Raw genomic sequence first — 13,697 nt, forward strand, 5'->3', positions numbered from 1 at the left:
GAAGACGGAGCGTATTTTGATTATATCAGTCAGCTTTTATAGTCTCTTGTGCCTAGCCTCTTTTTAATGTTAGAAAAATGAAGAACTTCTCTTTGATTGTTAGTTGCTGTTGCTGGTAACAAAGCCAGAGACTTGGCAAAAGCTGTTGTGACACTAGAGCTTTGTTGAGTGTATTTGCTTTTAGCTGTTTTGGGGATGCTCCTCTGTACATACATCAGTCTAATTTTGGTGCCCAAAGGAAGGAAAGAGGGTGGAGAACAACCACCAGGGTTTTTTTTAAGGAAAGATAAATAAATGGTAAGAGTGCTACTGATCTCTTAAAAGCAGTTTACTTCCACACATCTTTGTTTGATGGCTGGTGAAAAGGTAAGGACATCAATTTAATCTATTCTATAGGACATTGCATGGGGGGGATGCATTTTTACTTACTGGAATAGTGTTTTTTAAACTGCAAAGATTTCAGGGAAAGACCAAAACTGGAACATAAGTGTTTATGGTTTTTGTTGGTTTTTTTATTGTTGGTTTTTTTTTTTTTAATTTAAGTGCTGGGATGGGATGTTACTGAAATCCCAAGACAACTTTGTTAAAACATTATCAAAGAACTTAAACTAATTTGCATGTGGGTATGCAAGGATATGAAAATTAAACTGTTGCAGCCAGGTAGTATAAAATACCACTTGTAACTTTCTTAACTAAGAATAAGTTTATGTGAATTTATTTCTATTCTATAGAATAGAAAATAGATACAAATTATGGCAGCTTTTGTGATAATTTTTACTCTGAACCTTCTTATTCTGTGTCCTAGCTACTGATGTATTACGTCCATCTTCTGGGTTAATGGATGAAGTAATCCAATTATCTCCAGCCAATGAAGGCTGTGACTTTAGAAGATCAGTTTATTTATACTTATTTAATTGTCATTATTTTGGTGATGCTTAAAGATCTGAAAGGAGATCAATAATACATTACATGCAGAGGTGCTTCAAGACAAAGCTTGCTAAGTCAGGCATTTCTAAGTTTAAAAACTTAAAAAAGAAGCTACCTTTGCAAACTTGATCTTGCCTTAGGTAGGCCTTTTGATTTTTCTTTGGTTACATAACTACATACTATTTTAGCCTGATAGAAAAAAGCACGGTGAGTTTGCACTGTGGGCATCTATGTCTCCCTCTCCTACGGTGTGACCACGTTGGTTGTCCCATCTCCTTTACGATGGCTTTGAGACCTCACAGGTTGTTTTCAAAAAGCTACTGATCCATTTGCAAGGTGCCTGATACTGGATTATTTTAAATACATAATTTAAAATTATGCTTGAACAAAATACTTTATGTGAGCTTTGTGCTGAAAAGGGGAAAATGTCATGGTATTTACTAAAGAGGTTGCAGTTGCTTTTGGTTTTACATAGAAGATGCTTGGCTTTGAGGTTAGCTGATGGTGTAAAAAAGCTAGCTAGTTGGATTCAGTGGGTAAACATGAAAGGAGAGCATCTGTGAAGATTTTTAAGATTGTTTTTTCCTGTCAAGAAGGGTCATTACTGAAAACACCACTTCTTTATTACTGCTAAAAACCTAATGTAATGCAGACAACTTTGGTGTTAGAAAAGCCCTTTACAATGGTAAAGGGCTTTTCAGTCCAGTTTGAACATCTCTGTGAAATGATTATGAGCTCAAGCCTGTTGTGGGGCACAAGGATTATCTCCCATTTTGGGGGATACAATATTTTATTTATTCATTCTTAAAGCTACCTTATCATTAAGCTAGATTTTGAGTTATCTTTGAATGTGCAAGAAAAATTGACAGAACACAGCATTTGTCAGAGCTTAAATGAAGATTAAAAAAACCCCAATTGTAGAAATGTCCAGGTGTAATATTGATAGAACTGTTGACTACATTGATATATTTTAAGCTTTATTCTATGCAGCGTGTGATGATCTTGCCCAGCAGTGAGAGCACCACGGTGGCTTTTTTCCTCTCTGCATAGTGAGAGACACTGTAGGACATAGGGCCTCCGGAACTTTTGCTCTGCAGTAAGTTTGTTCTGTTGTTTGGTGCCGGAAGATGATCCTAGTCCCTGCTGGCAATCTACTGCTGGCATTAGATTCAGTGCTTATGATTTATCACTGTGAATAGGATACGAAGTGTAGCGATAGATCAACTGGTTTTGATGATGGTGTTTGCAGTATCACAGATAGGTTGAGGTTGAATGCTCTTCTGAAGAGTCCTGCATGGGCTAGGGCAGAACCCGTGTCTCCCAGGGGGGAATAGCTGTGAGCCACACAAAGTGGAAACAAGGGGAGGCTCCAATCTGTTCCTTCCCTCACACCATTTAAATTTGTGCAAGCTTGAATAGCTGAAAGCATGTATTAAAAAAATAATATATATGCATCTCTAAATAAGAGTCTTTGTCTTCTCAATATTTTTCATACACTAAGATGTCATCTGAAACCCGTTTCCCAAAACAGGCTTGAAATATGGAAAACTTTGTGCCCTTCTGAATAAGGGAGGTAGTCTCTTTTTTTAAATAATTTGAAGGAGGTATCACATAGTAACTATTTCTGTGTTTGCTTAGCTGCAGGTGTTGCTCTTAGTAACTGTTTTACTTGTTTCTTAATAGCTCTGTAAGTCATTCGTATGTTTTCTTTAAGATCACTAGAGCGGTTTTATTGGATCCACCTAATAGTGACTATCATGAATTTGCTAACTTTTACTGATGCTTCAGGAGGATTTCCTGATGACATTGAAGATATGCTAGCCTTTGGAAGTCCTGGGAGTTTACAGAAAATGTAATTTATGCTGTAATGGGTGTCTTGGTATCCTGTATAATGCAGAGGTGTCAGAGTTTGTACTGACTGCTCTGTTAGACTGTATTAACTTAAATGGAGTTGAAGGCTCTGAACACGCTTATCAATCCCGGGATTCTTAAGGTGAAAGATGAAAGCAGGTGAAGGATACAGGGGCCTTTGAAAATGACATATATTGTGTTAAAAAATTGCTCAGGCTTTTTAGGTTTCAACTGAGTAATTTCCTGTGAAATTGCAGCTGGTAAGGAAATAAAATATGATTATGCCTATCTTTGTCTCTCTTGTTTCCACAGGAAACCAATCTCTTTTTTTTTTTTTTTTTTTTTTTTTCTTTGTTAGCACTACTGTGAAACGCTTTGTCCTTTTGATGTCTGTGGAAGGGTTTAATGGAAATATACAAAAGAATGGAATGCATACTGTTTATAAATACAAATTATTACCTCCTGCTTTTTTTGTGGGAAAATAAGTACAGTAATTGGGACAAGTTATATGTAAAGTAATTCCCTGCACCAAAAAAAATACATTGTCACTGTATAGCTGAAGTATTATTGTTGTTGGCTTGTTGTTTGGTTTTTGTGTTTTGTTGGTGGGGTTTTTTTGTAAACCTTAAAACTCACAGTATTTTAAAATAATGGTCCAGCAATGCACATAGTTGGTCACATTCTCAGCTGAGGTCCATCAGTGAAGTGTCAGTAACTGCTTTGGAAAGCATTACCCTTCTGTCCTACTGTCTAGACATTCTGCCTACAGCCTGACTGTATGTATTTAGCTCAGATTAAGTTTGAAACACTTAACCAATTTTCATATACTTATCTTTAATATTTTGTGTGCCATAAGTGGAACTCTTACGTAGTACACACTAGACAGCAGTATTAAAACTGAATATAATGAGTAAGCTGAATTAGATTGAATAATCATTTTTTTCTCTTGCAAAGTATATTTACATTATTTTCTGTTTTAGTGGGAGTTTTACAAAAGTAAAGGTCACAGAATGTATCCAAAATACAGTTGTGACTCTGTTTAAATACTTCTTGTATATTTGTACATTAATGTCACCAGTTTGAGACCAAAATTACTGGTGCACTGAGCTGGAAATAATAAATGTCTTAACTCTTTAGTGTTTGTGTGTGTTGATGAAGAGCATTATTGGGTATTAAACTGTTTATCTAGACTTGCCAGGCCTGGGTAGTTGATAGAAGTGACTCTTAGAGGGTGTCTTTCCCTCTTTCCTCTTAGGCTTGCAATGTTTTGTCTTTTCAGTAAGATAGGATTAGAAAGGCACATTTCTGTCTCAACCAGCATGACTTTTCCAGTCATGAGGCCTGTAGGCCAGCGTTCAAAACAAGCTTAAGCTTTTTTATTGGTTGTTTTATGCTAACTGTACAAAAAAATGTGAAGGTACATGGCTGAGTGTTGATGGACAGTATGGTGAGACTGTCTGAAGAATGGGACTGTCTTAAAACCTCTGCTGTATCTGAATTAGTGCATGAAAGGTCTGAATATAGCAAAATGTGGTCTTCACATACTATTTGAAATGTCTTGAAGAGGTGAGGAGGGGAGAGAATAATATGTATTCTTTGTCTCCCTAGGCCTGGAAATAGCAAATCTACAAGACCAAATTAAAAAAAAAAACCAACATTCCCTCCACTCCTTGACACTATCTCTTTATGAATTGTCCCTCCATCTGGTGACACTTAAAGCCCTATCCCGGACCTTGCTGCAAGCTCTCATCTCTTTTGGAACCACTTTCAGCAAAAAGAAGAATAAGAAGTTCTTTCATGTGAAAAAGACAAGACTGCTGTGTCCTTGCAAAGTGCTCATATTCTCTGGGTAGCAGAGATACTTCAATGATGACTTGTGTGAAGATAGACATGGTTATTTTTCTCTTCAAGGGTATGACACAGTGACTGTATCACCAATCAAGTAAGGGCAGTTAGTAAACACTCAGACTATATTATACTCTACAAAGTGTAACTTCTGGATGTAGTAGAACCATAGGACAGCGGTCTACAAAACAAGTGAAGCCTGGGAAAAATGGCCTGTGAATATAATCTAAACTTCCTTAAGGAATTAGAACGAGAGGCTGTTCTGGAAGTCCTGTACCGTGACCAGATGGTGAGAAAAATGGAAGAGGAAAGAATAAGGTATCTGCCATTTCCCTATTCCTGTATTTTGGTTCCTTTTTTCTCAGAAGTCCTTTTCTTCCTCTTTGCTGCCCTTCAAAATGTGTTCATTTATTTTAATTCTTGTTAGCTAATGCCTTTTTATTCTTTGGGAAAACTAAAGGTTATCCAGAGCCTCTTGGATTTACCATACTATTGACTACTCTACAGTGAAGATGAGCAAATACTGTTGAATGAATACTTGAGGAATTTTACTTCTAGCCCTTGTAGAAAGTTTAGCTGCTGCTTATATTTTTTCTATGAAGGCTTTATGACATTCTCATCATGTTCCTATGTAGTCCTGGTAACACAGAACATGTTCAGATCTTTGGTTTGCTTATGTAACATATTTTGCCAAGACTGGATTTAAGAATCATTAGATACATGCTCATTGTGCCGAATCCATCACTGTCCCTTCTCACATACAACAGGTAGCAAGTGCACCACACTGTCTTGGAGCTTGTTACCAGTGTCAGCAGATGTCATTGTTAGGAAAAGGATTTTCTGTATTTACTCAAATTATGGAAGTATTTCAGTTGCGAAGGGCATTTTATTTGCCTTATGTCAGGGCTAGGGCAAGGATTTCCTTGCAGCTTATACCTTGCTTTGTCACATTGCATCCCCATGTGAAACAGGGTATTTGTGTTGTTAAGTTAGGTATTTTTATTCTCTTAAATCTAGAAGCTGTATTTACAGCAAATATTTGCATAAGTATTACTGGACATATTGAATGATAACGAAAAATGAAGGGTTATAAAGAAAGTCTGAATTGGTTAGAAAATCCCTTTCAACTGTTGATGTTGCTAACAACTGAAAACATAGATATTGATTATTTGTACATGTAGTGGAAGAAAAGGTAATGAAAGGGAGAGGTTTTGATATTTTGTTCTGATATCTTTTTTATTTAACTTTCGGATGATGCATTTGTTGTGATTATTTTTACTTGATAAAAGGTTTGATTTTTGGATAAATATGATAAAATACATTATCAAATGAAAGGAAGCAGCATTTAGTCTCGGGTTTTGTGTGTGAGTATATAATCACTTGCATACACAATTTCAGTGCTGTGCCCTGAGTGTGCATAATTGACACGAACAGAACCCTGTTTTTACTCTTTATGTGTGGATGTGGTTGCATATACAGTTACAGTGCAAAAATGCTGTGTGTAGACACCTTCAGACAGTGCTCAATTGAGGTAAAATTGAGGGCATATCTCCCATTGCTAATGATATTGCACAACCAGGGCATTAGCTTGTGAATGACCTGGGGGTCTCGGTCTATTTAAATTTATTTATTTATTTACTTTACTTTACCTGGGTTTTCAGGAAACTGAAACTGCAGGTGCAGCAGCTTCAATGGAGAGGTGCAGGAAATGTACGCCATGAATACCAGGAGAGGTCTTGTGCTCGCTGTCAGAAATCACTTGGGTTGTTGATAAACAGAGGTGCAGTATGCAATGGGTGCAGCCATCGAGTGTGCTCTGAATGCCGTGTCTGCCTGAATCCCTGCCTTTGGAAATGCACTGTTTGTTATGCTCACGGGTAAGAAATTTTTTTTGGTTTGGATGTTGGATGAAGTCTTGGTAGCAATGAAATTGATGGTAATTTTGTGTTACACTTCATGTAGTCAGGATTTCTCTTCTTATATTTAGCAAAAGTTAGTGTGACAAAGATGACAATGGTAGAGCATAGGAACAGTCATTAGTTTGTGAACTGCAGAGAGAACTCCTTCCCCTGACTCAGTGCTGCACCGGAGCATCATAAGAAGTCGCTGAAGGTAGTGTGGTATAGCTAATTTCTTGACAATTTCCTAATCGTGATTTTTTTGCCTCATACTACAGGAGTGAGGAACCTGGATTGATGAATAATTTGAAGTCATGCTTTATATAAATTTCAAAAGCTAAAAGCATTAATAACATTATCAGGAATTGTTTAAATGTGGTGAGAAATCCAAATTTATTTACTTTGTATTAGTTGTTTTTTCTTTTAGTATGTCACCTCAGTTTTGTTTTCCAGGAAACCGGAAGCAATCTTACTTTTACTTTATTGGTACAATTTTAATATCCTAATACTCCGTCATAGTCCATTCTATTCATCAGAATCTTTCTAAACCAAATGGTTTAGCTGTATTTCCACCTTTGATGAAAAATAGCATTATTTAGGAAAGAAAGATAGTTTTGGAAATGAATCAGCAGCTGTGCTGGATGATATATATCCCTGTACATAGCCTGAAAATTTGAATGAAATTTTGCTTTATGCCAACACAAGACTAATACACCACTTCAATCCCTCTCGAGATGCCAAAATGAGATTTAAATAATGCCTGGGAAATGTAACGCAAGGTATTGGTCTTAAGTGAAATGAATTTCTACTACTAGTTTGGTAATTTTTTATAGTTTGGAGGAGACTGAAAGCTATCACTACAAAGATGTTCCCTGAATCCTCAATTTCATTTGCAATTACATTAAATAGGCAGATTAGCTCCATCCCTATTTGATGCAAAGCAGTTTCTAGATTTTGGTGCATGTATTTCACTATCTCTGCTTCATACTTTACACACTAAAAGGAAAGGTTATAAAGTTAACTTTCCATATCCTCCTCTAGAGACCTCCCTCTGCTTCCTCTTCCTTTAAATTGGTTTCCAGTTATTTGGTGGCTCCAGTGGAAATCCCCTATAGAGAGTGACTAGTTGTTAAGCTGCCTTGTATAGTGCTGCACAACCTTAATTATTTCATAAGCTTGTCCAGACGTTTAATGTTAAAACCAGGAAAGCACTATTTAAATGAATTAAAAGATGTTTTTACTTTTCCTTGCGGGAACTACATTTTTTGTCTTGCTAAGATAGAGGAATTCTTCAGCTGTCATTGAAATTCTCTTTATAGCAAAGAGGCAATGCATTTGATCTTGTTTAGTTGTGATGCAAACTCCACTAAAATTGGTCAGACTTCTTCCATTACCTTCAGTGAGCTTTACATCAAGGCTGCAAATCTCAAGAAGTATAGGGAGTACAGCAGTGTGGTAAATGCTACTCAGTGCCTTCTATTTACCCTGGAGAGGGGAAAATAGGATGACAGAAATGTAAGAGCTGATTTTCAAGTCCTGATCAAATCTAATTTTGAGTCTTGGTTACCACTAGAGTATTTTTTCCTGAACAAAACATTATCTGCAGCAGCACAACTGAGATTCTCTCCTAGACGCTAGGGTCATGTTTGTAATGAACATGCTTAAACGCCTCAGTGGAAGAGCATGCAGAGATAAGTGAATGTTCACTGTTTACAAAATAAGAAATTTTAAAAGCCTTGTGGAATGACAAAGTTTGTATCTCTCACCTGGAAGAGGCAACTCTTATGTGAATGCAGTTGGTCTAGTGTGTGGTTTGGTTTTTTTTAAGGAATACTGTCTTCTAGGAGTCTAGAAATACATTTGCCTTGAGGGAGTTTAGTCTGTTTTACCTGATTAGGATGGCTCTTTATCAGCTTCCTTGTCACACTTTCGATCATAGCTTAATACAGTCTTTAGCCAAAAAAAAACCCCAAACCCAAACACCCAAAGAAGGCTATTGCCAGAACTGTTTTCGTCTTGTGAGTGGTCTCATTATCACATGAGTGTGCAGAACTGGAGATTAAACTCTGGGAAGATAACTATGGGTAATGGAAAGAATATAAAGGGAAGGCTGGAGATGAAATTGAGGCACTACCAATGCAGAGCCCTTGAAGATCTAGTGCAGCCAGGGTTTTCAGACATTTACTAGTTAATAGATCTCCATCCAAAGTAAGTATCCTGTCTCAAAGTTATTTTAACCTCATTTTCAACTCATCTGTGTTCAGTTGTGCACAAGGATCTATGTTTAGGCAGGAAAATAAATAGTGCAATCTAAACAGGTAGTGATTTTTTTTTTTTAATATTCTGCTTTGCTCCTTACAAGGGTATTATTTTAAATGCCTAAAATGCCTTAAAATCAAGCCACAGAAATAAAAAGCAGGATCCTACCTATAGTTTGTCTATTTTAACATAGAGTAAGGTTAAGTGTGAAATGGCAGACCCAGGGATTTTGTTGCCTGTCCTTTGGCAGATACCACCATAGCTCTCATGTTTAGAGACTTTTGCTTTCTTAAGGAGGTAAGCCCTACACAAATTTGCTGTCTGTATGTTGTTGCCAGTTTCAAGCAATTCTGGCAGAGGAAATGGTAATAAAGAGATGAATTTCATAGAAGGAAAATTGACTACTGTGTAGAGAAGAAAGTTGAGTAGTGCCTGTACTAAGGAAATTTTTGCAGTGGGACTTCATCCTATAAAGCATCTGAAAATCCACAAGGAACAGAGAAATATGCCCTAAAAATGAGTAGGACATTTGGGTAAGAACTTGGAACCTGAAGACACCAGAGAATCCCCCACCTCAGTTAAAATTCTTTTGGTCTCTTTAATAATGGACGAGTTCAGATTGCAGCCTTCATCTAAGTCAGTTGGAGACAAAATGCAAGAGTCAAATCTGCTGAAGATCTGCTCTTGACAGAGCTATCTAGGCTGATATAATTTTATACTTGTTAATCGTTACTTTTCTGATGCTGTGATCCTGGTGTCTGTGCATTGATGTTAGTCTCCACGAAATGGAGACAGATGGGCCATGAAGCCATCACACCATCAGGGTTGTGGAGCTCAGTGGTCCCTGGCAGCCTTCCCAAGTTGTGCCTGGGAGCGTGTCCTTTATCATTAACTTTCCCTGCTCCTCGGACTAGGCTGCAGCTGGAAGCAGTCAGCACACATGCCTGGGCTGTATGGCAGGCTGGTTGTGTAGACTGGAGTGGACCCTGGCGGTGGCTTCAGAGCAGTGCCTAGAGCAGTATGTGTTGTTCTCTACGGGCAGTCCTACGTAGCAAAAAGGAAGAAAAAAATATGGAGGGGGGGGGGAGTCCTTTGCAGACCCACAGGAAAATCAGTCAATAGAGTCGGCAGTCATGAAATCTTATTTTTATTGTAGGATTAAGAAAGGTTGTTGGATTGTTAAAAAGTTATCAAGCATTTGAAGAAGTGTGCTTTGGAAAATGTTGATTCAAATGTCTTTTGCTTGTTTTTCAGAGATGTGAAAGTAAAGGCTGGTGAATGGTTCTTTGAGGAACGAGCAAAGAAATACCCAGGTGAAGGTAAATCACTGGAACAGACTGTAAATTTCTGTGTAATGTTAGTCCTCATCTAAGTGAAGCACAGAATGATGTCTGCTGGTGTATTGAATGTTTCTTCCACTTGGCGAGAGATTTGTTAGAAATTATCATGCAGTGCATCTTGTGTGCACTAAATAAAACATCAACACAAACTAGCAGAATGCATTTGGAAGTATAATTTATTTTGTATTAGTAATAAGAATAAGAAAATTGCTGGCCATATCCGTTTGAATTAATGAGTGTGTAAGACTTCTAAGAAACACAATGACATGAAATAAATATAGAAACGCTTCAAATATATGTGCAGGAAGGAAATGGTCTTGCATGCATTGTTTGTCAAAACTTCGGTTGTTTTCACTGAGAGAGTTCTAAAGCTTAAAGAAATGACAGAATGGAAAAAAGAAAAAAATTATAGCTATAAATCAATGAGAGAGCTAAATGCTTAATGTTTCTTTACTCAGCCATCTGTGCCATTGCTTTGTGTTCAGTCTTTTCAGTGCAATTAAAAAGACAAAGACCTAAAAGAAATTACAGAGGATGTGGATGGATTGCTCTACGGGGAATGTGTTTCACCAGCCAAGGGGCTGTCTTCGTTTTCACTACAGTGACTGCTGGGGTGGAGAGGATTTCCTTCCTCTTTCCCTGGAAGTGCCAGTTTGGATAGGCAACTGTTTCACTTTGTGCCTGACTGTAGCTAAATGTTACGGTTTCACTTCCAGTATCTGTGTTGCTTCTAGCTGGTAAAAAGGAAGATGCTGGGCCTTTTTAAGATCTCTTAGGAAACTTTAATGGAAATAGTTTTATAAATGGAAGAACGTAGTCAGGCAAATTTTGGGTAGTAGGTATTCATGAAAGACAGCAGGTAGCATATTAAGAACTATAATTCCTGCTAAAACAATTCATTTTAAATTTGGAAGATTTCACTGAATTCCATTCTAGTTAACACAATTTCTAATTTTAAAGTATTAGTTGACAGATCTTTTAAAGCATAGTTGTATCCAATAACCATTGTTAAGAATTTTCCCTCATATTCTTTCCAGCAAGTCTAAAGCCAGTCATTTTACCAGTCTCTCTGTTATTGAAGTTGCTATGTTGTTCTCAGACACTGAATCTGATATAGCAAGGTGCTGACTGTCCTTCTTTCCAGTGAAATAAATGAGTTCTCACCTTGCATTATCAATGCTTTGTAGGTGCTTGAAGCATTTTGCTTAGTTACTCTAATAGTAATACTGTTGACGTCACAAAGATCTAAGGATATACAGAAGATAAGCCTGCAGGGAGAAATATGTTTTGTTTAGTTCCTTTGGTTAGACCAACTGGTATAATTAAAGGGGTGAAAAAATGGCAGACTTTGAAATACAGCAGCTGTCCCAGTTAGGTTCTTCGAGCCTGGAGAGACAGTGCCCTCTCTTGGTATGAAAATATAACACTAGTGAAGTATTCACTGGAAAATAACAGGAAATAAAACACGTTACAGTGAAATTTTCTCATGTTGCAGAGTAAAAAACCTCCATGTTACATCAGTATGCTTTTTATTAATTTTGTGTAGCTTCTACCTGAAGAATAAAAATCATATTTCATAAAACTGATGGGTTTCCTTTACTGACTAATAAATTTTAAACGAAATTATTTAACGCTGCAATAAAGATACCAAATATTACTTGCTAATAACAGAGCATTAAGCCTGGAGTTCTGATTGAAATTTGTAGCAGCAATAAGCTGATTATTGTTTCTACCATCACCATGGTCTACTACTTTTACGTAAGTGATATGTTATAATTAATGACATCTTCAGCAAAGTGTGGATCACGTGATGCTTTCTGTATTAGGAATGATTAGTGATTAAGGCCACTCCAGATATTTTCAGTTGGCCATTTGTTACATGCATTTAGCCCTTCTTTCTGTTTGCGATCGCTCAGGAGCAAACTACATTTTTATGATTCTTCATTGTTCGTGCCTGGTGGAGCACTTGCTCCTTGGTGTTCTTTACATCATGTGGCTGCTCACCTGAGGAATGTGACATGGTTGCTATTTACCCACAGGGATGGCCTTAGCAAAGGGGTTTGCTCACGTTTGTGAGTTGGTCATGTGTTTTCACGATTGCTCAGATCTCTAGTAGGAAAAGTGAAAAGAATTTTTCATAAGATGCAAGAGATGACCATGTGCCTACTCTCGTATGCATTTTCAAGCTTTCCATAGTGTTTGAGTTTTATGGTTGAAGTGTGCACTATCTGCCTCCTGGATCTTGGGAAGCTGAGAGCACTTAGCCTGCAGGAATGGGCCTGTTAGCATCCGTGCCTGATTGTCCTCGGCATTTGTGAAAAGCTGGTCTGAACATGTCACCTGCAAGAAGTGAAGGTGGTCATGATACAGTTTGTGATATAAGAGAAACTTGTGTGTTGCTTGGCATGTATCCTGCTACATCGGGTGGGGGTTGATTTCACTCCTGACTTGCATGTGTGTGAGCTTTTGTCAATACAGGCCGCTTTCTGAAAGACACTGAGTTTAAAAAGTGTTGTACAGGTGTTAGTAACTGCTGTTGTTGCTAAATAACCTTTGGGTGGTTTGGGGGTTTTTTGTTCTCCTTCGCAGGCAGACATGAAACAGTTGGCGCAAAGCTCTTGAAATCTTACCAGAAACTGAGGTAAGACTCAAAAAAGGACAAATGGTCCTAGGACACTGAGAATTTGTATAGGCGAGATATTGTATGTTATAAACCAGCCAGAAGTTTGTATTTTTTTGTTATGAAAACCAAATTTCAGTACCTTTGGAGTGCAAATGATAAAAGCATAGAAAAATCGGCACTTTGTCAGCTATCCATAGAAAGGGTCTCAAGTACAAAAAAGAATACTATGTTTAGAGTAATATTGTCTTATTTACTTAAAATGAAGAGACATTTTTGTTATATGTGCTTTTGTTTTTCATAGCTGTTTACACCATTATCTTTCAAATTTACACATTACTTTTAAAGGCTCAGAGGTGAAAATTATCGACTAGGTGTATTAGCAAAAGCATCATTATTTGCTCAATGGGAGATATTGCTGATTTGATAGCTTTAGAATAAACAGTAGACAAGAAGCTCTATATTCAGTAAGACACGTCCACTTCCCAAACTTCAAACGAGGAAAAGGTCCAGCTTACATGGAATAAATATATTTTGACTTGATGCCTAAGCATGACTGTACTTAAGTTATTACCAGTGGTACATAATGAAACAACAGTCTACTTAAACTATATTGTATAAAAGAAACCCTCTTCCTTAAAAAAAAAAAAAAAAGCAAAAATAAGATACAAAGAGATGGCCTCAATTTTACGATAATTATCTGATGAGACATAGCTGCATAAGACAGAAACTTATGGTCAGCTAGATATGATCCTAACCAGGGCTGCATAAGGACTTCCTTTTACCTAGATGTGGTAAAAGTAAAAGAGAATGCAAAAAGGAAGTTCACCGGCAGCCTTAGGGTCCATGATTGTGCTGTGATAACAGAATTGGTCAGATAAGTCCTATTTTTATTTTACAGAGAGGGGCTATTTACAACAGATGAAATGGCTGGAATGCTGTAAAAGGGCTGTAACA

The 13,697-nt window shown here is 37.2% G+C and overlaps 1 protein-coding gene across 2 annotated transcripts in view; it reads left to right on the top strand.

Annotated features, from left to right (window-relative positions):
- SYTL3 (synaptotagmin like 3) overlaps nucleotides 1–13,697 on the top strand; it is a 38,424-nt gene continuing 24,727 nt past the window's right edge. The window contains exons 1-5 of one of the 2 annotated variants that reach the window (XM_056342883.1): nucleotides 1–366; nucleotides 4,387–4,941; nucleotides 6,285–6,500; nucleotides 10,035–10,099; nucleotides 12,710–12,761. In XM_056342883.1, coding sequence (XP_056198858.1) covers nucleotides 4,832–4,941; nucleotides 6,285–6,500; nucleotides 10,035–10,099; nucleotides 12,710–12,761 — 443 coding nt within the window. In that variant the 5' untranslated portion in view covers nucleotides 1–366; nucleotides 4,387–4,831. The remainder of the gene's footprint in view (nucleotides 367–4,386; nucleotides 4,942–6,284; nucleotides 6,501–10,034; nucleotides 10,100–12,709; nucleotides 12,762–13,697) is intronic. The other variant, XM_056342882.1, reaches the window with a different exon arrangement.

This window comes from Falco biarmicus, chromosome 6, assembly GCF_023638135.1.
Source record: "Falco biarmicus isolate bFalBia1 chromosome 6, bFalBia1.pri, whole genome shotgun sequence".
Classification (NCBI taxonomy): Eukaryota; Metazoa; Chordata; class Aves; order Falconiformes; family Falconidae; genus Falco; species Falco biarmicus.